The sequence below is a fragment of the Sarcophilus harrisii genome, chromosome 1, assembly GCF_902635505.1.
Source record: "Sarcophilus harrisii chromosome 1, mSarHar1.11, whole genome shotgun sequence".
Classification (NCBI taxonomy): domain Eukaryota; kingdom Metazoa; phylum Chordata; class Mammalia; order Dasyuromorphia; family Dasyuridae; genus Sarcophilus; species Sarcophilus harrisii.
This window is the reverse complement of record NC_045426.1, coordinates 649,691,590-649,716,334: the sequence shown is the minus strand read 5'-3', so window position 1 is coordinate 649,716,334 and position 24,745 is coordinate 649,691,590. Positions and strand designations below refer to the sequence as shown.

The window sequence follows — 24,745 nt, the reverse complement described above, 5'->3', positions numbered from 1 at the left end:
ATGCGGCCCGGCTGGGGATGAGCAGGAAGCTGCGGGGAGCAGCCGCGCTTGTTCCTGGGGGGCGTGCAATGACGGAGCTGGGACGGGCGCTTCGGGCGCCTTCGGAGAGAAGGCCCGAGAATCTCCAGGGCGGGGATTCGTGGCGCCCCCGAGGGGGGGGCAGACTAACCGCTCAGCCCTTGGGCGCCGGCGGAGACCCGGACGTGCGGCGAGCCTCCGGCCGCCAGGATGCGCCCGGTTTCCCGGGAGCCTTGCCCATCAGATCCCCGGCGCCCCGGCCGCTCCCCGGCGTGCCTGCTGCAAGCCAGAGTTCCACAGTGGGGGAAGCCGCTTCTTTACCCCGCAGTGGCTCTGATAGGAAGGCTCCCCCCGTAGCGCGCGTCTCCTGCAACCTGATTCACCCCAAGCCAAGAAGAGGTCCAATCCTTTCCCTCATCACGGCTCTCAAATACTCCAGTCACCGAAACCCGTTCCCTCAGTGGGCCCCCCCGCAGCCCTCCCTCCTCGTTCCGCCATCCCGCCAGTCCGAGCACTTCCCGGTGGGAGAAACTTTAGAAACCACCCACCCGAAACTGTTACTTCCAGAAGGGGGAGCTCAGTGTCCCGGTCCCTGCTGCAGCTTGCCCGTGTCCTTCCCGGAAGGTGGTGGCCCCGATGGAGTTGGATGCTCCAGATGAGGACCGACTGGGTTAGCTGCAAGATGGCGTCAGCATCTTGCCGTGTAACAGGGGCTATGCTTAATGGAATCCTGTGATCACTCTTTTAAAAGTGTGGCTACATAGCTGGGACTCACCTGCCAGAGGCACATCTGTTCCTCTCCCCATCACCTGCCCCACCACCCAAAGACAAAAACAAAAAAATCACAAACCCCCAAATCATTGTTTATGTTTGATCTTTAAAAAAAAGGGAAAATACAATAAACGGTTCAATAAATAGAAAAAAATTACAAAATTACATGATCTTTCCTCTTAATATATAAGAAAAGGTGAGGTGAATTGGGGACATGCGGAGGTAGGGGGTCTGGCTGTGCAGCTGCCTTGTCCCCTTCTCCTGCCACATGGACAGACAACAGATGGAGGGACTCACAAGGGGGCAAACACAACAAAACACGCCCCAGTTAAGGAAAACACTTGGGGGGAGGGGGAGAATGCCACATGACTGGAGCTTTTCCTTCCCGTATATATTAAGAATATGGGGTGAGGGAGGGAGTTTCCTGTCTCTCTGACATCTATCTTCCCAAAAATCGATTTAAGCAAGAGCACTTAGGCTCTGCTTGTGTTCCTGAGTTGAGGTTGTCCAGTGATGGGCAGGTTGGGGTGGGGGTTAGTTGGGACTAAGTTGTCTCAGTCCTCTCCAGGGATGGGAGCTGCAGCAAGGAGCCCCCTGGAAAGCCTCCCTTTCCCAAAGGCAAGATAGGGGACGATGCTCCATGGAAGTAAGTCCCCACGGCTGAGCTATGAGTGGGAGTGTGCCCCCCTTTCCTACCTGGGGATCCCAAGGCCCCAAGCAGAACCAGGGAAGGTGAGGTATAATGCCCAGGCCGTGGGGCTTGGTGGAGGGGGACACTCCCCTCCTCAAAAAGTCAACAAGAATCCTTCACTGGGCAAGGGTCGGGGTGGGTGTTTCTGGAGGAAGGGGCAAGTCGTAGGATCCTGGCTCTTCCTCCTCTTCCCCAGGGGCAGGGCACAGACAGTGGAACAAGCCATAGTTCCACTGCAAGTGTTGGAGGTGGAAGGGTTCAAAGTCTGGGCCAAGGTAGATGTGGGGTACACGTTAGGGACGGGGGTGGAGTTGGAGTTTACATGCCATTCATGGATAATTAAAGACCTCCAGCCCACAGCGGCTGGGTCTGCTACATTTCCTTCAAGGTCTGGTTCAAAGGGGAAGCTGGCATGCGGGGCTATCCCCACCCTAGCTAATCCTAGAGGGTCCGAGAAGCCCAGCCTCCGGGGGGAGAGCTGCTCCAGACAAGCCAGGGTTTTTCACAATAGCTCTTCCCCTTGCCCCCACCCCAGATGTCCTGGTCTTAGCTGGTCAGGCCTTGGGAGGTTAGGGTATGGCTTCTCATCCTAGGGTCCTTGCCCACATGCACATCTGCATACGCATGCTGGCACCCCTGGAGACCGAGTGGCTGCTTGGGGAGGGGGGAAGGAGAGGGCAGGCCTCCTTCCCCATCACTGACTTCATGATCAGTGACTACGTCCTCCCTTCTAATCCTTCAAAACCGCTCCAGACGGTTTCTAACCTAATACTGAAATGCTGATTGCATGGGGAGGTGTGCAAGCCCCTGCCGTATAAATTAAAACACTCAAATCTTCATCTTGTGCCTGGGGCCCAGCCCGGCGAGGGGAGGGGGAAAGTGGGAAGTGGCTCTCGGGGGAAGGGGGTTCCCTCCCCATGCACCGCCAGCCCCTCAGCCAAAGCGCTCCCGGACCAGGAGCATTAGCTTTTTCTTCCCTTTGTAGGTCTGTTTGAGGTTATCAAGGAATTGAGCAAACTGCAGGTGGCCATCGGGAGCCAGCAGGAAGGTCTCCCGGGCTTTGCCCAGGAACTCGATGAATTCGCCATAGTGCCGGGGGCTGATGTGCGTCAGTCGGGAGTGGGTGGTGGTGACGTAGGCTGCCACGGCCGCGTCGAGCAGCTGGCAGAGGGGGGCCCGATCCGTGGCCAGGGGCTTGGCGGTGCCCGCGCCGCGGCGGCCACCCAGGGGCCCGAGGCCAGGAGAGCTCAGAGTCCAGCGGTGCAGGATGTCGGCGAGCATGGGCGCACATTGCACGCTCTGGATGATCAGCGGGACGATGGCCGAGAGCTCGTTCCGGCCCAGGGAGTGGCTCAGCGAGCAGGCCCACAGCACGTCGTTGACCGCCGGGTGGCTGTCCTGGTTGAAGGCGATGCTCAGGTGGGTCAGGGCCAGCGTGGCCAGCTTATAGGCCCTCAGAGGGAGGCCTCGGTGCTCCATGTAGCGGGCCACGGTGAAGAGGTGGGAGTGGCCCATGCCGCCCGCTGCCGCATCCAGGACAATCTGGTAGGCGGCCTCGAAAGCGGCGTGGTTCTTCTCGCACAGCGTCAGGGCGGGCAGTGCACAGTTCTGGGGGTCCTTCATGGCACACTGAAGGGCCAGGGTCCTGGCGCAGCCACAGAGCTCCTCCCTGCGGGCAAAGTCCAGGTGGAGGCGCAGCAGGGTGGCATGGGTGGTGCCCGTCACGGCCACGATGGTGGTGGCCTCGATGGGGGTGAAGAGGGAGTACCAGTTCTGCATGATGTTCATCAGGGCCTGGGCACCTGGGGGAAAACCAGCATTCTCAGGTGGGGTGGCAGCTTGGGGCTCAGGTAGGCCCTTGGGAAAGAAGGGGCCCGAACCTGGGGGCTCACCCACAAGCCCAGGTAACTTGCCCGCTTCCTCTAAGCTCCCTTATCCAAAAAATGGAGAGGATGCTATTTGTGCTTCCTACCCCCCAGGACTGTTGGGGGAAAGGGCTTTGTACACACGGAATTGCTGAAGAACTGGGGACAGTTGGGCCAGCTGGCTCAGAGAGTCAAGGACCGGCCCAAGGCAGCGGGGAGCCGGGTGGCTTCCTCTCCCGCTGGGGCTGGGGGAGTCACCGAAGAGGGCCGGGGGCCCCACCCACAGCGCCTCAGCCGCCAGCCTGTGGGGGTGCTCTTGACAGGGCCCCGCAGTGCTTCCCACTGTTGAGGGCGGCCTGGTTGGGCCAGGAGAGAAACCAACCCCGAAACCCATGTTTCAACAGAAAGTAAGTGAGCAAGTGAGGGCAGGACTAGGAAGCGGCTGGGCTGCCCTGGCCTCCGCTGCCCAGGGGCTGGGGTGGGGGGAGGCAGGTCTGGGCGGGCGGGGCCCAGGGGACAGGTCTGGGCCTGACAGGCTCTCTGGGAATGGTGGCAGGAGCCAGAGGGAGAGGCAGCGGCCTCCTCGTATCCTGTCCCCCTGCCCTCACGGGACGCAGCGTGGCACATGGGGAGAACGCCCGAGGCTCACGAGCCCTTGCCCTTCAAGGGGAAGAAGCCACCTTGACATAGGACAACAACGGGACAGAGGCGGATGGCAAGCCCTCCAGTCCTCCACACCGCCTGCTGCCCTCGCAGGGGACGGGGGCCTGGAGTCCCATCTGGCCTGAAACCCTCACCTGCTACAGGGGTACTGCCTCAGTTTCCTCCTCAGTAAATGGCAAAACCCTAAATAGGGTCGCCAAGAGTCGGCCACGGCTGAAACGACTGCACAGAACCTCCACCCACCATTCCTGTCCAAGGAGCGCCTCGAGGTGTCCCGTCTGACAGCCTCGCTCCCTGACCCCCGCCAGGCTCACCCCACCTCCGGGCCCTTCCTCATGCCATTCTCCTGACGGCTCTCGCCCATCCTCATTCCTACCCCTCAGAACCTGCTGCCGGCCCAGGGCCCAGACCGGGCCCCAGCTGCTTTGGGACGTCTCCCCAGCTACCCTAGCCTCAGTCACAGGCTCAGAGCTGGGGGGGGGGCACCCTTCTTTTCTAGGTGAGCACAAAGTCAGAAGGAACAGAGATGGGGCTTCAAGCCCAGCCTCTGGCTCCAGATTCCGCGTCCTTGCCCTTTGTGCCCAGCCCCCCCAGCGCCGGGTCTCTAGGGCCACTACAAAGGAGGACCAGGAGTCACCAGCTGAGCCAACCCTCTGTCTCTCCTCAGGGCCGGGTTGTTCGGGGCCGGGGGGCAGCGGGCCCTTACCGATCTCCGTGGCGCAGCTGACAAGCCAGCGTACCATCTCTCTGCGGCGCCACGTCACAGTGTTCAGAGTCATGCGCATCACCTGAGCCCCAGGGACGGAAGGAGAAGGGCCGGAGGAAGAGAAACAGGGTGAGGGTCATGAAGAAGAGCGCTTCCCCCAGTCCCCCCCTGCCCCCATCTGCCGGCCCTTACCTGCAGCCCCAGTTCCAGGGAGATGTTGAGCAAGGTGGTGTCCGGGGGTGCGTTGGCTGGTGTGGCGGTCTTGCAGGCATCTTGGGCCAGCTTGAAGAGCAGGGCCGGAGAGTGGATGTTTTGCTGGATGGAGCCCAGAACTGTGTGCAGCCACTTGGGGTCTCCTGCAGGCAGGCATGAGGCAACAGGAGCTAAGTCTACCTCTGGTGGGCGCACAGAGCTCGGGGGGGGGGGGGGCGCGGGGGGCGGGGGGGGGGGGGGAAGGGGGCCTGGGAATAACTGCTCTGTCCCTGCAGTCCCTCCCTATTCCCTGAAGCCCAGGACCCCGGGTTTCTACCTTTTGCAGCTGTCAGCATGGTAGAGGCCAGCTCACATTGGCGGGTCTCCAGGTGGCCCAGGATGAACCAGCGGGGAAAGCGGTTGGTCATCATAGAGTCCAGTGGGTTGTGGTGGAGAAGGTCGCCGGCAGGCAGCACCGTCTCGAGCACAGGGAGCCTGAAGGGGAGGACAAGGGGAGAAGTGAGAGGCTCTGTGCTGAGGGATGGAGGGGGGCACCCGCAGCTCCCAGGGCCTGTGGCAATAGGGCACAAGACTCTTTGTTGTGGCCTCCGGTCTCTCAGAGCTGCCTCAAACAAGCAGCGAGACCTCAGCTAAGTCTGGCCAAGTCAAGGTGTTTACCAGAGTTGGGTTCTGTCCAAAATGACCGGAGGAGGGAGAGAGCCCCTACGACTAAGGGGACTGGGGACCCTGCCCAAAGGAGATGGCATCTAATTTGAACCTGAAGAAAGCCAGGGCTTCCATGAGACAGAGAGCTCAGGGGGGAGGGGAGGGCATTCCAGGCAATCCCCTTCTGTGGTGGCACAGTGGGTACCAAGATGTGGAGAAAGGAGGGCTCGTGCTGAGTCCAGGGGCCCATCTGGCCCGCAGGGCTTGGATTCTTCACTTTACAGGTGAGGAAACTGAGGCAGAAATTAAGTGACCATCTAGTGTGACAGGTAGTGGCTAAGACAGGAGCACAGGAGGTCAAATGGGCCAGATCAAGAGAGCCAAGCTGAGAAAGTGAGAGCAGATTCACACCCAGGAAAGAAGGAACAAAGGGGAGAATCTGTGACTGGGAAGTTGGAGGAAGGCTCTGATCAGATCAGCATGGATAAGGACTGGTGCCCAATAAGTTGAGAGCAGCAACTCCCAATCTCCATTAGACGGATCCAGTCCTTTCCTTATTCTAGCCCCAGGCTGGCTCCCATTTCTCTTTGGCGAATTCTTTCCCATCGTGAGCTCCATCAATACTGCAGCCAAACTGGCCTCCCAGTCCTTTTCGGAGCCCAGGAAGACGTCGCCTCTTGTTGCCTCCATCTGCCCTGCCTGGCACTCCCTCACCCTCCGACCCCCGACCTCCCCCTAGGGAATCCTGGCCTCCTTCAAGACTCAGCTGCTGCGCCAGGTCCTTCTCCTGCCCCCACTTGGCAGGGCCGGCCCCTTTGTCCAGTTGTGACGGGTATTCCCTCCAGGAACACCTCTTCCTTGAGGGCAGGGACGCATTCTGATCACTAGAACTGAAGGGTCTGGCAGTCCTTAATGGCATCCTGGGGAGGTGAGGTTCAGGCCTGCACAGACACACGGTGGCTGAGCTCAGTCAGCATCAGTGAGATGCTGAACGGGGGGAGGCGGGAGACACACCCCCTGCCTGCCTGTGACGCTGGTGAGAGTGGAAGGAGGCCGGACCTGGCAGGCACCTACCTCATAGCCCGCAGAGCGAGGCGGTAGGCCAGGTCAGGGTCATGGGGCAGCAGGGCCGTGAAGAGGAAGCGGGCGAAGGTGTGCATGGGCACACTCTCTCGGAACAACACCTCCCCGAAGCCACTGAAGGGTCCTCCTGGGAGAAGAACATGATTCAACATGGGACGGATACAGGAGGGGATGGAGAGAGGGGCCCCCTCGGGCGGTCAGACTTTTCCTTCCACTCTCTGGAGCTACTTTGGGCCTAATTTTCCACTTCCCCATTTGGAGATTTGAGGTCAATGGCCCAAGATGTTTAGAGGAACCAAGAGACTTCTTGGAGGATCTCTCCCCACTCAGGTAGCTCTGATGAGGGGTGAGAAAGTGGGGAGAGGTGATTTTTTCTGAGACTTTGGCTGTGGTACATACTGCCCCCCCCAAGGGAAGGGAAAGGTGGGCTCATTCTGGTTTAAGTGTTAGGGCATCTTCCAGAAGGCAGTGGGCCAGGACAGCAGGGCCTCCGATGCTCTCACCCTCGAGCAGCAGGGCTGCCTGCTTGCGAAGCCCCTGCACCAGCCTCTCGTCCAGCTGCACCTCATCCAGGAGGGCCAGGAGTTGCTCCTCACTGCGCACGACCTTGTCCTGAGCGTAGAGCCCCTCAGGCATGGCCCGCTGCTGCCCAAGGCCCAGCAGGGCCACCTCCAGGGCCAGGGCTAAGTAAGATTCACCAAGGTTGCCAGGGACTGTCACATGTTGATAGGTGGACTTCCGCTTCTCAGAGGCTGGGTCTGCTGAGGAACCAACTTCTCAGGCTCCCTGGCCCTGCTCCTACCCCAGCAAGGTCTCCCCTGCCTTCTCCCCAAGTGCTCCCTGAGACAGATCTTCTCTCCCAACAGTCTCCGCCTGTCTTCGCTTGGGGACAAAAGCTGCTCCGATAACCTCCCCCTAACCTTGGCCCTGGTGGGAAACTAGATCTAAGCGCCCCTCTCCTCCCCCAGGAGAGGCCCGACACTGTCAACCCTGCTTGCTCTCCCTACCTGGATAGAGACCGAGACCCTGGTCATCCACACGGCAGGCCTCCAGGAAGGCCCTGCAAAGGCAGCTGATGGGCTCAAGTGGGTGGCCCACCCATCCCTCCACATTGGTGATGCTGGTGGAGCCTTTCTGGAGCAGCTCTGGCAAGGAGAAAGGAGAGTGAGACTAGAAGGCATAGCTCGCTCTCTCAGATCGCCAGATGCCCAATCCCTGGCACAAGTAACCTGGGAGCCTCCTCCCTCAATGGCTTTCTTCTCTATCCCCTTCCTCTGACACATTTCACTGCAACACAGATGAACCACTCTCAACCTTCTTGTCTTTTTTTGGGGGGGTGATGCTGCACTACAATCTTGGATCTCTTTTGCCCCCCTAAACCATTCTTTTTCTGGGTGCCCTTTTTCCTCTTGCTATTAAATGTAGGTGCTGACATAACTGGCATCTCTCTTGTATTATGGGATCCAAAGTCTAATCCCAGAGTCTAAACTCGAAGCTCCTTCACAACCACATCCTTAGGGCTGGAATCACAGAATCTCAGAGGGGGCAAAGCCTCAAAGGCCCTCTGGTCTGATTCTTCCCCAAACGAGAATCTACCCGGACTCTGGCTGACGAGTGGTCACCCAGAGGCTGCCCGGAGACTTCTGGTGACGCTGTGTTCCTGAGCCCACCCAGCCCACTCAGAGGGCCTTCTCCCTCCCATCAGCAGAATTCTGCCCTGGTCTGGCCTGCCAGGGCTTGTGCGACTGAGCCTCTTCTCTATCCCAGATGCTTAAACACTTCACATGCTTGTAAAAAGGACTTTCATTTCCAGCTCAACTGACTTCATGGGCATCTTTTAAGACCCTTGCTGTCCCCAGGCACTCTTCCCTCCTCCACAAATGCTCACCAGGGACACCCTTTGGCATCTAATGCCATCTCCTCATTTCAAAGAGGAGGAAACTGAGGCTCACCAAAGGGAAGGCCTATCACAGGGCCACACAAGCGGCGTAAGGTGGAGCTCAGTCTCAAAGCCATAACTCTGGCTCCCCTAATCGCACCCAGGCTTGTGGGTGTCTCTAGTTCGGTGCCAGAATCTCTGGGGAGCTTTCAGCTTCTCTTTGGGAGGCTGTGAGCTGCTTGAGTACAGTTTGAGGGCTGTCCTGCCCTGCCCTTCTCCCTCATCCCAGGCCAGGGGGCAAAGAAAAACAGCCGCAGGCAACAGGCAAAGCCTGGGTTTGAGGCCTAGACTCAGAGATGAACATTTGGTGGCTCTGGAAGTCTGGGTCAGTAATCTTTCCCTCTGACTTCCTCATCTGTAACATAAGGACAAGTAACTAATAACTGCTACTGTTTATAAAGCACTTTGGGATTTGTAGAGTCCTTTATATCCATCCTTTCTGCTAAGCCTTAGAGGAGTCCTGTTGTGCTGCTATTATCCCCACTCTGCCCACAGGGAAACTGAGGCTCGGAGAGACCTCACAAGTTGAGAGGTGTCACACAGCAGAAGAAGGTCAGAGGCGGGATCTGAACCCACTCCCTCTTAATTTCAAGTTCCCCGAGATTTTCCCCAAGACATGATGCAGCCTTTCCCACGTGACAGTGGGTGCCTGGGCTTTCACAACCGCCCTAGGGCCGGTTGCCACGAAGCTGCTCAGGCCATGCCCCGTGCTGGCGGTGCACCCCCTCAGAACCCTGTTCTCCCAGGGCTCAGTTCACTGCCTCCTATGCGAGGCCTGCCTTTACTCCCTCTCCCCCCTCCTCCCCCTTCATTAGCCAGGGTCTGTGCACATGCGGACATGCTCTTTGTTCACATTGTCCTCAGTAAAAAAAGCCACTGTGCTACGGTGGCTCTGGAGTCAGAGATCCTGGATGCAAATCCTGCCTCGGCTGTTTCCTAGCCCTGTGACAGCCTCCTTCCCCCCGTCCTCAGTTCCCTCATCTGGAAAAGGCAGGGTTGGGGCCAGCGGGCGCCGGCGTGTCTGAGCACCAGGCCCAGGTCCAAGGGGCAGCGTCATTCGCTCTGCCACAGAGGCTTTCGCCACAGCTCAGGACATCTGGCAGTGAGTCCGGGCCTTCTGACCAATGAGCGGCTGGATCAGGGTCTGCTCTGCCCCTCTGGGACGGCCCTGCCCCGGCCCTGGTTAGGCCTTGCCCACCTTTCTTCTGCTGCTTGTAGCTCTCCAGCTGGTGCCGGCGCTGCAGCCTCAAGGTATGGACCACGGCACACGCCAGGCGCAGGGCCTCCCGGGGGTAGCCGTGGGAGCGCAGGGCATCCACCCGGGCGCAGGCGGTAGGGAAGGGCTCGCCCAGCCAGAGCGGGCGGCCCTGGGGGTCAAAGCTCAGCTTGTCACCCCCTCCACCGCCCCCAGGCTTGAGGCCCGGCCCGTAGTAATCGCTGGCCAGGATCTTCTGGAGATGAGGGTCCCCCCAGCGCAGCTCCCCGGCTTGCAGGGCACGTCCGAACACTGTGTGGCGAGCAGTTGCTGTGTCAAGAGATGGGGCAGGTGTCAGCCGTGGCCAAGGCCACCCAGGAAGCCTCCCCAGGAGAAGTGCGAACTCAAGTCATTTCTTCCTGCAGAGATGGGCCAGCATCGCCCTCATCCGAAGGGCAGACACAGGGGCTTGGGTTCTGGCCACCCCCCCACCCCGCCCTGCCCAGGATCAGCTGGCTCTGGGAAATGTGTCAGGACCAGGCCCTGCCAGCATGGGGGTGAAGCCCTACCTGGCCTGGGGGGAGAGCTGGGCTGCAGGGAAGGCCCAGCAACCCCCTCAAAGGAATAGTTGCCTTCTTCCAGCGGGCACACGCTCAGCTCGTCCCACTGTTTCAGCTGCTGAAGCCAGCCGGCCCGCTCCTCGGGGCGGCAGTGGGGGCTCAGCACCACACACACCCAGAGGGCTCCTGTGGGGAGAGCAGAGGGGAGGGATGGGCAGAGCTGCCAGGCTGCTGTGAGGTGGGCCGGGGCGGGCCGGGCTCCCTGAGACTCACCTAACTCATCCCACAGCTGCCGGCACTTGTCCGTCATGCCTGCGCCCTGCTGCCGCCAAAGGGCCAGTCGGGGGTCCTCTAGGAACTGCTGGGTCATGAGGATGAGCATCCTGGCCCCATTGGAGTCCCGCATCCGGAGCATCTCCCTGACCTGTGCCAGCACAGGATGAGTTGGGTGGGGCCCCTGGGCCCTGAGCCGACCCCCTGCTCCCAGCCCTGCTTAGCCGGTCACCTTATTGAACATAGACTGCAGCTGCTTGCTAGCGCCGTAGTAGCCACCATTGGAGAGCAGCTGCTTGACCTGCTCCTGGATCTGCTCTTCGTCCAGGTGCCAGCAGTTGGCGTCCTCAATGCCGGCGCCGGCCGTGGGGTCAGGGGCACCTAGGACGGGGAGGGGGCGGTGCTGACTCAGCCCCTCCAGGGGTGCCTGAGTCATGGGCAGCCAGGCTCCTCCCCAGCTCTCACACCCGCCCAGAGAAGCCACCTCCTCTGCCCAGGAGCCCATCCCCGCCCCTGCTCCCGAGAGCAGAGCGCGGGTGCACACGCTCACACACACGCGCACACACAGCCCTCCCTCAGACACCTCCACCCCCAGCCTCAGCCTGTCCCAGACACCCGCGCCTTTCCCCATCCAGACCAAGCACTTCCTCACCTGCCCCCAGTCAATGACCTAGAATTTTGGAGGTGGAGGAATTTTTAGATGCTCCCGGTTACCTCCCTCTGCCTAGATTCCCCCGTATGTATCTGCATGTATTTATCCACACTTCTCAGTATCTCACTCTACAGAATTAAGCTCCTTGAGACTTCTGATTCGCTGGTTTCCTTCACATCCCTGGTGTCTCACACACTGCAGCTATTAAACACTTGGCTGACTAGCCTGCTATCCTGGTCCCCAAGGCCGCACCCCTGTCAAGTGACCTTCCGGCCTTTGCTTAAGGGCCCTCAAAGAAGGGTTCCCCACTCCTTCCCAACGTCCTCCATTCCACCTTCTGACACTTGTAATTCTTAGCATGGTTTTTTTCTGAAATCAAGTCTAAATGAAGACTTTTTAGCTTCTGGCAAGGCTCCAGTGGGGTGGCCTGTCAGATACTCGTATGTGCATATGGCTCCCAGGGGGCAAACAGGGTCCTATGTCCTCTCTTCTGCAGGCAGGGCCTCCAGACTCTTCCCCACACTGGCTGTCCCCTTCTCCACTTTGTCCATGTCCATGTCCCGGGATGTGTAGTGCCCAGAGATGGACAAAGGCCCCTTCTTGTGCTAGTGCTGATCTTTCTTTACACAGACCACAACTAAATTGGCCTTGCTGTTGTGTTGACCCATGTTTAGTGTGCAGTCCCACTGAGATCATAAGCTCTTTTTCAGACCCCAGCTTTGGGGGGGGGACTAGTTGTCAACCCCCCAATTCTCCTGGTCTTTATTCATACAGTTCCCTAAGCACCTGGCAGATGTGCTTTATCTACGTGTCAAAGATAATAAAGGGGCTGAAGCCCCTTTTCAGACATGGGCTATATCCACATCTTCCCCAATTTATATTTAGGAAGCTGACTTTCTGAACCCGAGTGTAACATTTTATATTTATCCCCACTGGATTTTACCTCGTTAGCTGTAGTTCACTGTTGATCTGGCCTACTGTCCAGCACACCAGCCCTTCTTCTACGCTTTATCACCCACAAAACTTATATAGAATAGCTGAACATACAAAATGCCTCCACCTCCCCGATCTCTCTCTTTCCCGCCCCCCCCAACCTGTAGCATGAGACTCCCCAGCCTTCAGTCTGGCCTTGGGGAGGACTGTCTCTGTCCCAACCTTTCTGGGTTGGGACCAGGAAAGTCCCCCACCATCCTTGGGGGAACCAGTCCCGAGTTTCTCTCCAGCCTCCCTGGCCCTACTGGGCCTCTCACCATGGACACGGTTGATCTCAGAGCCCAGAAAGAGGATCTCATCTGCTAAGCGCTGGGCAGTGGGCAGCACCTCGGTGTGGTGGGCGCTGATCAAATACTGGACAAACTTCTGCAGCTGGTCCCTATTCATCTGGGACAAGGTCTCTGAGATGGGCAGCCGAAGCTCCACCTGGCGGGCATGGCGGATGCGGTGCAAGGACAACGCCACCACGTGGGCACAGTAGAAGAGGTCACGGTTGTCGCAGCCACAGCTCACTGAGGTGATCTTGCATCGGTCGAAACTAATGGACACGTGGTAGAGACGCTCTGGCTCACTGGGGCCCGGGGGCTCTGTCACATTTCCACTCAGGTGGAAGCCTTGGGAGAGCAAGAGTGAATGAATAGACACTGAGAAGGAGTGACGGGTACCCAGACGGAGACAGATGGCAAGCTGTGGTGAAAGGAGCCCTTGGAAGAGCCAGACAGACCTTGAGAAATTGAGTCTGACCTCCTCACTTGTTAAGGGTCAAAAAGAGGCCTGGGGGAGGGGGGAAGGGATTGACTTGAGGTCACACAGCTAGGATCCCTCCCCCTCATTCCCCCTCCCCTTCCCGGCCCCAGTCCAATGCCCTCAAAGAATCACAGAATATTAACGCAAAGTAGGTCAAGAGATAATGCAGGGTGGCCCCTCCCTTTGCACTGAGGGAATGGAGGCTCATAGAGAAGGGATCTAAATCCAGTGATCTTTTCATGGTACCACATCCCGTATCAGGCGGGTGCTGATGTCTAGGGTAGAGCCCTTTCCTCTATCTTGCATTAGCTCTCTTGTTTCTCAGCCAGGGTCCCCCCAGAGATGAAGGAGTGTGGGGGAAGCTTTCCTGATGGTCCAGCTGAGTCCCTGGGGCCCCTAAAGCCCACTTCCCCTGCCTAGGCCAGGACTGCTAGAACACTAGGACTCATACATCTTCCAAGATGCTGTGGATGGCCAGGGTGGGGGAACTCATCTAGCATGTTTATTCTGCCCCGAGAACTTTGTCAGCTCATTAGGTTAAGCCAGGTCAGACTAATTAACCTCATAAGGAGGGGGACAGAGGGAAGGAGGAAATGAAGGTCCTGCTGTGGCCCTGATACCTTGGCAGAGTCCCAGTTTCCTGAGGTCACTGGAGCCAGGTGAGGAACATCACTAATAAATGCTAATGAGCCCTAGGCCCAGGCCCTGTTCCCCTCTCATTGCTAGATCCCCAAACACCCAGATAATACTCATTAACCCCAAGGGCCCCACAACCAGCTTGGATGGCAGGAAGAGAGGAAACGCCTGGTGTGGTGAGTCAAGGGCACCGAGCGGGCAGGAAGGTGGCGCGATAGCTGGGGGTGGGGTCCAGACTGCCCCCTTTCCTTAGGGCTGGGCTCTGAGGCTGCCACTGGGGACTCCCTCTGACACAGAGAGTAGTGAGCTGGAACCACAGAGCGCAAGCTTAGGTGCCAGCTGTGTGGCCAAATCTCTTTGTGCTTGACAAAATCAGACCAGATGATCTCTAAGGTTCTCCCCATTCTAAAAACAGTGTGGTCCTTTCTCTGGGGGATCAGGGGATCAGGCTCCAGTATTCCCACCCTGTCCAGTGGAGGTTTCTCATCAAGCTTGGCCCAGCTGCCCAGCTCCATGAGGCTCCAGGGGCTCATAGTGGGCTGTTTGGGCCAGAGACACTGTGGTCTGCTCCATGTACAGAGAGGGGCTACTGCAACCCAGGCTCCCTCAATACTGAGGACCCACATGGAGCCCCGATGCTGTCACACTGACCAGCTCATTTCCCTTCTCTTAGCCCTGTTTTTTCATCAGTAAAATAGGGGATTGTCCTAGATAACTTTTTTAAAAAAACATGTAAATTTTCTTTTTTATTATGAACTTATAAGAAGAAACATCATTTCAGTGCACAGAGAACAGAAGACCATATAAAGAAAACTGCACTGTAATGTACAGTTTGCTTTTCTTTTTGAGTGAAGAAATTTCATAGAATAGTAACAAAATTGCCCTGCCCTGTTTGTGTCCCTTCTGGATTTATTTCTATTATCTTCTGGGCATTTAGAAAATGATTCATGGAAGATCTTTTCTTTCTTTTCTTCTTTTTACTTTTATCACTAATCACCAACTCCCCCTTTCCCCATAAATGGAAGCTCTCTCTCAGATCAAATGGGTAGGAACAAATGGAACAAACCAACCCATTGGTTAGATGGGTCTCTCACTACTTCAGCTAGATAATATTCAAAGTCCTTTTCAGCCTTTAATTCTCTCATCCTAGGGAAGTGGCTCCCAAGATTCAGGCACACTGTACCCAGGTCCTATCCCACTCCCAAAGGCTTATTTCCTTCTTGGACGTAGGGGGAGGCTGATACTAGCTTTAGTTTTCAGTTCCTTCATAAACATGCCTAAACCTACCCCTTTATGAAATTGAGAAATGAGGCGCAGGCACAGTCTAGAATGGGAAGACCCCAGCTGGAACAGCTCCTCTGAGACAGAATGTGGGGGAAGAGTCTGCTCCCCCTACCAGACCCCAGATGGGCTAGAGTATGCTAGAAAGCAGCTAGCAATCTAAGGCTCAGGACGCTGAAGCAGTTTCAGATGGGTTTAAGCCCTGACCACAGAGCATGTCACTTCAACCTCAAGGCTGAAAGGCTGAAGAGAAGAACGGGGCAGTTGGCGAGCCAGGCCCCTGTTCTGAGGCTACAGGATATCCACCTCTCTTTTTCCACGTGCATTTCTAGGAGCTCACTGCTCAAACCACATTCTTGGGGGATGGATGGGAGGGCAGGAGTGCTGGAAGAGGCTTTTTAAGTTCTTACAGTCACTCTGTTCTTCCCAGTGGGGCTCTGGGTGAGACTAATCTTTACCCCCCCCCCTTTTCCCTTGGCCTTTATCCATAGCTCCCTAAGCACATAGCAGGCGTGCATTAGCTACAGGAGTTCTAGGGTTTTAGTAGGGAGTGAAGAGAGATGCTTATTCACTAGGGGCATGGCTATACCCATAGGGGCAAAACATCTCTCTTTAGGCTAAGAGGGTTATAGGGCTATTCAGCATCTGATAAAGATGAACAGAAAAGGATGTCGGAAATCATCCGGCTACACTCTTTTACAGATGTGGAAACTGAGGTCAAGTTGCTCAAGATCATGTGTATTGCACTGTATGTAGAGCAAATAGCCAAGATGGGATTGGAGCCAGGTTCAAATACGCATCTTTTTATTTATTTCTTTTTCTTTTTTTTCCCCTGAGGCAATTGGGGTTAAGTGACTTGCCCAGGGTTACACAGCCAGGAAGTGTGAAGTATCTGAGATCAGATTTGAACTCAGGTCCTCCTGACTTCAGAGCTGGTGCTCTATCCACTGCCCCACCTAGCTGCCCCCCACCAAATGCTTTTTTACATTGCATCTTCATCAAGCTCTGCCCCCCTAACCCTTCATCAGGCTCCTCCCCTGGGTGGCCGAGGATTGGGAGCCCTTGCAAGCTGGCCACTCACCCACTTGCAGCACTCTGTCCACAGCTCCAGTCTGCAGGAGGTGCAGTCCTCGATTGAAGGGCACTCGAGAGTCATGCTCGCCTTCAGGGGGCTGGTAGCCGAGGGAAGAGTACATGCATATTTCCCTCTCGCTCCGTGGGAAAGACCAGAAAACGATGCGCTTCTGCACAGGCTCAGGCACCCTGGAGAACCGCTCTTCCACCTGTGGTATGGAGTGGGGGAAGGGGAACAGAGAGCCCTGATGAGGACCTGAGCATAGGAGGGAGGAGGCAGGCAGGGGGGAGGGGCCCCAGGCCTCAGAGCCTGGCTCTGCTGCTTCAATGACTTTGCTTATGTGCAGAATGAAAAGGTTGATCTAGATAAGTCTCCAAGGGCTCAGTCCTCTTCTGTGTCCTTCCAGCCCAGCCCAGGAACTCTCAGGTCTAGACCTGGCTCCTCCCCACCCAGGCCTGAGCCAGCCTTGCCACAGCCCCTTCTGCTCTGAACACAAGGAAGAAACAGCTCTCTGGGCGATCGGTTCTCGAGCATGCCGAGGAAAACAGGATATCAATCTTCCTCCCATTATTTGTCTCTTTCCCTGAGCCTTCTCTCCACATCCATTACTGAGTGGTTTCCCCAAAATGTTCTGAGACAGCCCATTTCTCCCTGCATAAAAGCAGGGAGAGTTCCCAGCAGACCTCCCCCCCCAGATGCATAGGCATGCGGGGCATCCACGTACGCGGTGGGGTCAGGGGGGTTGAGCCCAGATCCTCCCAAATGAGGAGGGGCAGGGACACATGCATACATCTGTGCAGGTCACACGCACAAGGGACATGGGGTCATCCCACAGATGTAAGTGGGAGACAGGGGAGGGGCTTTACACAGACGTGCGCACCCACAATCGTGCACACGGGACAAGGGGAACACATGCAGGCAAGATACAGGATGCCATTGTATGGATGCAGGGACAGAAGAGGGTCACATGCACCAGGCCCCATATGGGCCGAAGGGGAGGGGCTGGGGTTGGAGGAGGGTCATGGCACAGGGCTCAGGCATTCACACTTTTGTCTGTTCTCTCCTCAAGATAAGGCAGAAGATGTATGACCCTGGCTGGCTGGGGGGCGGGCCCCAGGCCCCGAGTGATGGGCCGAGGGAAGCTGCGAGCAGCCTCCAGGGGCCAGCTGGGTACAGAACTGGCGGTGGGGCCAGAGCCGGGGGCTGCCTTCTCTGGCTGAAGGGACGGACGATATGACTAACTAGGTATTTTCCAGGGCTGTGATTCAGAACCTGTGCTCAGACCCATAAAGCTGCCAGGAAGGCTAGGCTCGTTAACTGTTGAGTGGCCCAGAAAGTAAAACAAATAGCTGCTGAAGTTGGACAAAGGTGGGAAAATAGATGGAGGGGCTCTTTTCTTGGGAGGGGGCTGCCCAGCTCCTCCTATTTCCCCTCCCCCAAGGTCCTGTCCTGACTCAGGAGCAAGAAAGGGCCCTCTCCAGGGGGTGGGCGGAGCACAAGCAGGAAAGGCAGGCCGGCGATGGGGCAGGAAAGCAACGAGGCTGGGTCAGGGCCTGTGATGGCAAGAGTGTCCTGCCTCAGCCGGCCCCATGAATGGCTCCCACCTCCCAGCAGAAAAAAGAGCTAGGATGGAAGGCAAAGGGCACAGGAGTCATTCAGGAGACCCAGGTTCAACCGCTCACCAGACCACCTGGGGGAACCCCTTTTTTCTGTGGGTCTCAGTTTCCTCAAACAGAAAAGGAAGGGATCAGACCAGAAGAGGTTCTCCAGCTTGGTGAATGGTACCCTTTGATCAAGGGTCCAGTGCACTTGCCCATCCCCAACCTAACAGCCTCGGAGGGGGCCCTTAAGGGTCCCTGACTGGCCTTCTCCAGCTGGGTGATGGCCCGCCTCCGGTGCACCTGCCACAGGTAAACAGCCGCCGCAGGCAGCCACTACCCCAGCCCTTCCCCCACGGTTGCCTCCCTCCCGGCCCGCAGCAGTCTGTCGGCCGGACAGTTCTGGCTGCGCCGCCGGAGGGATGGGAGGGAGGTCCCAAGGGTCCGCAAAGTCCCTGCCCAGCGGAGCCCCCGAAGGATGGCAAGGGGGAGAAGGGGGAAGAGAGAGACAAGAGGGAGGTCAGAGCTAGGTCAGATTTCCGGCGCTTCTCCGAATGCCCTCTAGATGTTAAAGAGACTAAACGGCTCGGAGCTGGAGCTAGGCAGAACTTGGGGAGCTACTCCCCGCCCCCCCCACTTTATAAGCAGGGAAACTGAGGCCCGGAGAGAAGGGACTTGCTCAAGGTCACACCAGAGCGACGATGTGAGCCACGAGTTGAACTCCGCCCCCCCCCTCCCCCCGGGGCGCTCTGGTCAAGGTCTTCCCGTTTGGTTTCAGATTTTTTCGGGTGGTGGAAGGTCCCCGATCCCGGCTTGGAGGGACGTTGGACGGGGGAAGCTGGGTCCAGGATGCTCAAGGAGGGGCGGGGCGGGGGAGGGGCTCGGTTCAGGATGCTCGGGGGCAGAGGAGGAGTGCTTGGGGGTGCCCGTCCTTCCCGGGGACGGAGAAGGGGTGGGGGAGTCGCCTCCGGCCCGGGCCCCTGGGGCCTCACCTGCTCGAAGGCCCAGGTTTCGGCCACTCGCTTGGCGCTGAGGTCCAGTAACGTCTCGACCCGGCTCCGGCCGCCGCGTCCGGCCCCGGCCTCTCGCTCCTCCGACCCCCCCGGGCAGCCCCGGCTCCGCTTGGCAGCCGGAGGGTCCATCGGGCTGGGCCGGGGCCGGGGCCGGGGCCTGCGCGGGGGCCCCAATCCCCGGCCTTTCCTGGCTGCGCTGCCCGGAGCCCCCCACCCCAGGTTACTCCTGCTGCGCGGCGACGGGGGAGCACGTTCTGCCACCGGCCCGGCACCTCGCGGGCTGCTGCCCCGCGTCGCTCCTCGTTTGGTCCTGGCCCCGAGCCCCGGCGCGGGCCCGGCCGATGCGGCCCCTTTAAGACTCGCCACAACAATGAAGCTTCCTCGGCGGCCGCTTTATCCTGCGCCGTCGCCCCGCCCCCGCCGCCGGTCCCCATTGGGGCCCCCCCACTTCACTCTCTCGCCTCTGCCATTAGTCCCCGCCCCCCTGGTTCCGGGCCTCCGCACCTCATTCGCCAACTTTCCTGCCACTCGACTCTGGGTCTCCCAGCCCTGGCCCGAGGCGAGCGGCAATGTCAATCACTGACCGCTGTCGGCCAATCAGATACGGAGAGCCCAGGAGGCCCTGACCATATGTGGAGTTGCGGGGCGGGCCCCGGGTTCATTCACAACATTCCGCCCCCCTCCCCCACTACGTCTTCTTCCCCCCCCCCCCAATCTCCCCACCCCCGCCCTAGCAGACACTGAGGCTAAGGCTGGGCTGACCCGCAGCGGAGTTCACACCTGGAACTGGGTTGTGTGGGTGTAGGGCACCCTGCCGGGCAGAGCCTACTACGCGGCTTTGTTTATTGTAGATTCGCTTCCGGTCAACAGGGAAGGGAAAAAAAAAAATCCCACAAAAAAACAAAAAACACGCTCACTATTAGGGGCTGGTCCCTGCTTTATCCAGTGCTTTCTCTCCTCAGAGCACATTTTCGACCTTGTCCCTGGGGTTTAGCATCCCATTATTGAAGATTTAGAGCCCTCTATTCCAAAGCCTTGTTTTTCCAATGAAAAACCGGATTCAGGGTCTCAGCCAGGACTTTCAGACCTTCGTCCCTTTCTCCCTTTATTCCTCCATCCAAGCAACAAAACCCCCAACATTTCCCTCCAAAGGGAGACTCCTTTGTGCTCCAGTCCCCTCCCCTCCCCCCACAGTGGAAGGTTCCTCACCGCTCTAAGGATTTCTTTCCATTTCTGCTCACTCACCCATTGAAAGGACACTATCAAGGCCCTTTACTTCCTTGCTCTGTACCCACCCCCATGAATCCTAATCCAGACATCCTGTTTAGTTAATGGTATCTCCCTCTCACACATACACACAAAAGCATCAAAAAGGGCTGTCTCAAGGATTCTATTAAAGGCCAGAGAATCCCTAAATAAATATGGTACCAGGGAGCAATTTTAGAAAACTTGTATGATAGATGTGCCTGAGTGTGTGACTTAACAGGGAAGGCTTAAGTTGCCAGGTCAATTTCAAACCAGGGCCTGAGACATGAAATGGCTTTTCCTCCCCTTTCATAAAGCCACTATGAGGAAGGCAGATTTCCCCTTCCCCCCATGGCCCAGCATGTGCAACAACTTCAGGGGAATGGAAGCCACATTTATTCCTGACTCCTCTGATCTCACTGTCTCGGCATTCTGTGATCCTGACCCCAAACAGATGTGTTTTTCTCTCTCCACTCAGAAAGGGTGATACCCTCCAACGAATCTGGATTCACACATTTAAGACATAAGAAGGATCTCCCCTACCTTTGCCGCTTCCCCTCATCCCCCAAACCCGGCCTCCTCCGGAGGACTTCCAGTGTCCCTCTCCCAGCATTGTTTACTCTGTTTTACTCACAGAGACCTCAGGAAACCAGCCAGGTCAGTTTCACTTCCTGGTTCTGAGGCATCAGGACAGAATCTCCATGCTCGCTCTCTTGTTCCACGCTTTTCACTTCTAATTTCAAAGGTTTATTTTTTTTTGGATTGTTGTTATTGTTGTTTCCTTTGTTTTTAAACACAGGTTCATTAAAGAAGTCTTGCTACTCTGCCAGGAAAACTGGGCATTCCAGACAGAGAAGGAATAAGATGGAGGAAAGAAAGGAAACAGCCTGGCCAGGAAACTGGCCAGGGCCAGTTTTAAACACCAGAAAATAATGTTCCTTCAAGAAGAATGAGCTGTGTTTGAATCTTACCATTCTTTGTCCCAGGCTTAGACAAAAAAATCCTGTGATGTTTTATTTTTCCCCAATTCCCACTCTCCTCTGAAAGATCTTAACTTTTCCCTCTCCCCAATCTCTACCCCCAATATCCTGTTTATTAACAAATTTCGTCAATTCTTTTTCAACAACATCTCTTAAAAACCTTTTTTTGTTTGTTTTTTTTTGTTTAGGTGGTCACTACCCCTTATCACCTTACCTTGTAAGGTGAAACTGCAGTGCTCAATGTAGGGATCAATAAGACCTTAGTTCAGCTGGATAACAGGAAATGTCACTTTTTTGTGCCTCATTTTTTTCATCTCTAAAAGAGGAGTGCTGTCCTAAATGGCCTCCAAAGTCCCTTCTAGCTTTAAATCCTTGATCCTCCATGACTACTGCAATCATTTCCTAATTGGTCTTCCCAATTGCCAACATTTCCCTCCCCACAGCAGCCAAATCAATAATCAATTCTAAGGCATATGTTTGACCCCACTCAGAAATCTCCAGTGGCTCTTTAACCATCGATAAAATGCAAACTCCTTGGTCTGATGTTTAAAGCTCTCTGCAGTCAGGCTTCTACTTACCTTTCCAAACATTGATAATCCAAGCAAACTGGACTGCCAGTAGTCCCTAGACTTGACATCCGATTTCCCAGATCTAGGTCTTTGGAGCCTCTCTCTCCTGTCAGGAAGGTATTCCCTAATCACTTAATTTCCTTCAAGGAGCTAAGATTTGGGGATCACTTCCTTTTGAAAATCACTTGATGCCATCATTTGTTTAGTGTTCTTCTTCCCCTCAAATTATTTTGTATCTACTTACCCATACAAATATGGTAGTCCCCACAGAAGGGCCTTGAGGGTAGGCATTATTATTTTTATTTCCCCAAGTAGACAGTAGGTGTTTAATGTTGGTGGAATGGAACTGAGTAGGGGTGTTGTTGTAAACTGGGATGGGAAACCTTCCTTTCAAATTTTCTATCTACTTAACTATGCAAATATGGTATCCCCAAACAGAAAAGAAGGGCCATGAGGGTAGGTGTTATTTTTATTTCCACAAGTACACAGTAAGTGCTTAATAAATGTTGGTGGAATGGAACTGGGTGAGGGTGTTGTTGTAATTTGAGATGGGAAAACTTGCCCAGTGAGATGACTGGAGTGGCTATGGCACTCCTCTCCTGGGAAACTCCCTGGGAAGCCCTGGTGATGACACGGTTGGCCCAACCCTAGTTGTCAGTCAAAGCATCTGAAAGCCCGGGAGTTGCTCAAAGACTAAAAGCAAGCTCTTTAATGGCTCTGGGTCTGGGCCACAAAAGTGGACTGTCCAGCAGAGACCGGTTGGTCTGGGAACAGGTAGGAGAGGATTTCCTGCCTAGGCCAAACGCCACTCATCACATCCACTGTAATGGGGTTAATTTCCAGGGATGGGTTGGATTAGACAAATACTGAGGTTCCTTTGACCCCTGAGAAAATTTGGTACTTCCTTCTGCTCTTCCTTACATTTCTGTGAATCATGCTCCTGCAGCCCAGATTTCTCAAAGATGGGATTCGCCCTCTGCTGGCAATTGATACTCTTCCCTTTCAGTTTGAAGGAGACTGTTCTAAGAACTGAAAAGCATTCAGGCCATAGAGCATCAGAGCTAGGATCCCCTTAGAGATCACCCAGTGCTACCACACACCTCATAGAAGGGAAACGAAGGGATTTGCCCAAGATTTTACAGCAAGATGATGTCAGCAGCACACTCACTTAGTATAGCTTGACAAACTCATTTAGGACTTAGGGACCAAATAAATTTACTCTCCTCCCCCCCCCCCCTCCCCCGGCTTTCCAGGAAATAAATCTCAGCACATCTGGTCAGAGCAGCAGAAATTCTGACAGCTGATGGGCTCTCCTCCTCTCAGCCGATGGCCACAGCAGGTGCAAGGGCAGCTGGGAAGCTGAACACTACCACACTCTCCCTCCCTCCCTGCAGATGGGTTTCCCCACCCCCAGCAGTTTGTACTGAGAGGTCCTCTCCCCAATGTTTTGTTTCAATGTCTCAAGTCAGCACAGGACAGTGGACTGAGCACTGGCATTTGGAGACTAGACAACTGGGTCAGGGTCTTGGCTCTGCCACTTACCATGCGACCCTGGATGAGTCTAAGTTTCCTCATTAATTCAAATCAACTCAAATATTCAATAAACACCTTCTGGGGATAAGGCACTAGGCTAGGGTGCTCAGGATACAAAGACCAAAGCAGAAACAATTAAAATTGCTGCAGTCAAAAGAGGATATTTTGTGTGTTTGGGTGTGTGTGTGTGTGTGTGTATTTTAAGCACAAGGTAATCTGAGGAGGGAGAGAGTAATAATAATAAGGGGTCTGATGGGAAAGGGGCTAGTAAAGAGGGATTAGGGAAAACTCCTGGGAGGAGGTGGTTAAGCTGAGCATTAAGCATGGAGGCCATGGGGAGCATTCCTAGGAGAGGGAATAGCTGAGAGGAATGGAATGATGGTCCAGAGAATGTCAGAAATCCCATATGATGGAAACTTAAGTGTGAAGAAGAAAAATATGAAAAGAGTCTGTAAAGGCAGCTGAGGAATAAAATCATCAAAAGCTTGAATGCTGGGCTGCGTTTTATTCTATTTTAGAGATAACCAGGATCCTCTGAAGGCTTTTGAGAAAGGGGGTAACACCATCAGACGTGTGCCTTAGGAAAGTTATTTTGGCAGCTGTTCAAAGGACAGATTCAAAGGGGAGAGAGTGAAAGAAGGGAGACCAATTAGTAGGCTAATAAAATAGTCCAAGGAAGAAGTTATTAGCGCCTGAACTATTTACCGCAGTAGCTTTGTGACTCCAGTGAAATGAAGATGGATGTGAGAGACTTATAAGAAAAGAGCCTGGCAGCTGGCTAGAGGGTGAGGGAGAGAGAAGCGAGAATAACAGCAAGGTTATGAACTGAGGTATCCTCAACAGAGGGAAATTTGGAGATGGGGGGTTGTGGTTCTGTTTTGGATTCTGAAGATGTTAAATTTTAGATGCTGATAGACATTCAGTTTCCAACTTTGTAAAAAGGGGTTATCTGCTTCATAGGGTTCCATGCATAGAAGTGATTTCTAGTTTGATGTAAGGAAAAAATATTAAAATGATGATCACTTCAGCACTAGATGAGATAGGTTTCCATCACTAGTTCTGAATGGAAGGTCAAACTGGATGGTGCAGAAAGAATGCTTGATTAGATTTAGGCTGAAAGAGGTTTGGCAATTGTTAATGCTGTAAAGTTACCCATGCATATAACCTGTAAATAAAAGGCTATTAAATTAAAAAAAAAAAAAAAGATTTAGGTTGAGCTCAAGATTCCATGATATCTGGCTGTGTGATCCTGAGCAAGTCACATAACCCCACTTGCCTCAGGGAAAAAAAAGATTCCATAATATTGTTCAGAAGCTGAAAGAACCTTTGGGACTATCTAGTCTCTTTTGAGTCATCTAGTATAGGGATTTTACAGATGAGGAGCTGAGGCTTCCCTGGGTTTGATCCTTTTAGATCTCTCAATCAATCTTCATATGGACTGGTTTCTAATTCCTTCCTGTCCTAATAATCCTCCAATGTTTGTATCCTTCCTAAAAGGTGGTGCTCCAAACTGATGCAATGCTTTAGAATAAAGTAGCACTGGGAATTAAGATATATTCATATGTGGAAATCGTGTTCAGAATGGGGAAGCATAGTAGAAAATTTGAGTGAAGATCAATGGAAGTTCCAGTCCATACAAAAAGTTATAGTAGCAATATGAAAATGCTTAATAAGATTGCATACTATCTCAGGAATGGGAAGGGAGAGAGAGGGATAGAATTTAGAACACAAAACTTAAAAAAAATTTTTTTAAATTATTTTAATATGTAATTAGAAAAAATAAAATCAAAAAAGTTAGAGT

General features: G+C 55.0%; 1 protein-coding gene across 2 annotated transcripts; it reads right to left on the bottom strand.

The window, feature by feature from the left end:
• Positions 1 to 869: 869 nt before the first annotated feature.
• Positions 870 to 19,045, bottom strand: ZSWIM4 (zinc finger SWIM-type containing 4). Of its 2 annotated transcripts, none has more exons than XM_031947678.1 (14): positions 18,597 to 19,045; positions 16,013 to 16,214; positions 12,525 to 12,881; positions 10,855 to 11,003; positions 10,623 to 10,773; positions 10,359 to 10,535; positions 9,793 to 10,119; positions 7,663 to 7,800; positions 7,159 to 7,416; positions 6,647 to 6,782; positions 5,244 to 5,401; positions 4,907 to 5,070; positions 4,715 to 4,796; positions 870 to 3,282 (listed from the first exon to the last, which is right to left on the bottom strand). In XM_031947678.1, exons 1-14 carry the CDS (start codon positions 18,744 to 18,746, stop codon positions 2,414 to 2,416), a joined length of 3,318 nt encoding a protein of 1,105 aa, XP_031803538.1. In that variant the 5' UTR covers positions 18,747 to 19,045; the 3' UTR covers positions 870 to 2,413. The 2 variants fall into 2 exon arrangements, with proteins under 2 accessions (XP_031803538.1, XP_031803539.1); XM_031947679.1 differs by having other exon boundaries at positions 2,414 to 3,282; positions 7,159 to 7,413; positions 18,597 to 18,746.
• Positions 19,046 to 24,745: the final 5,700 nt, after the last annotated feature.

Bases quoted from the DNA above. Each gene is read 5' to 3' on its own strand.
- ZSWIM4 (XM_031947678.1), bottom strand. From the start codon at position 18,746: ATGGACCCTCCGGCTGCCAAGCGGAGCCGGGGCTGCCCGGGGGGGTCG. The intron at 10,120-10,358 runs GTAGGGCTTCAC...CTCTTGACACAG, and splicing joins CAGCTCTCCCCCCAGGCCAG to CAACTGCTCGCCACACAGTG. The intron at 6,783-7,158 runs GTGAGAGCATCG...TTCTTCTCCCAG, and splicing joins GGCAGCCCTGCTGCTCGAGG to GAGGACCCTTCAGTGGCTTC.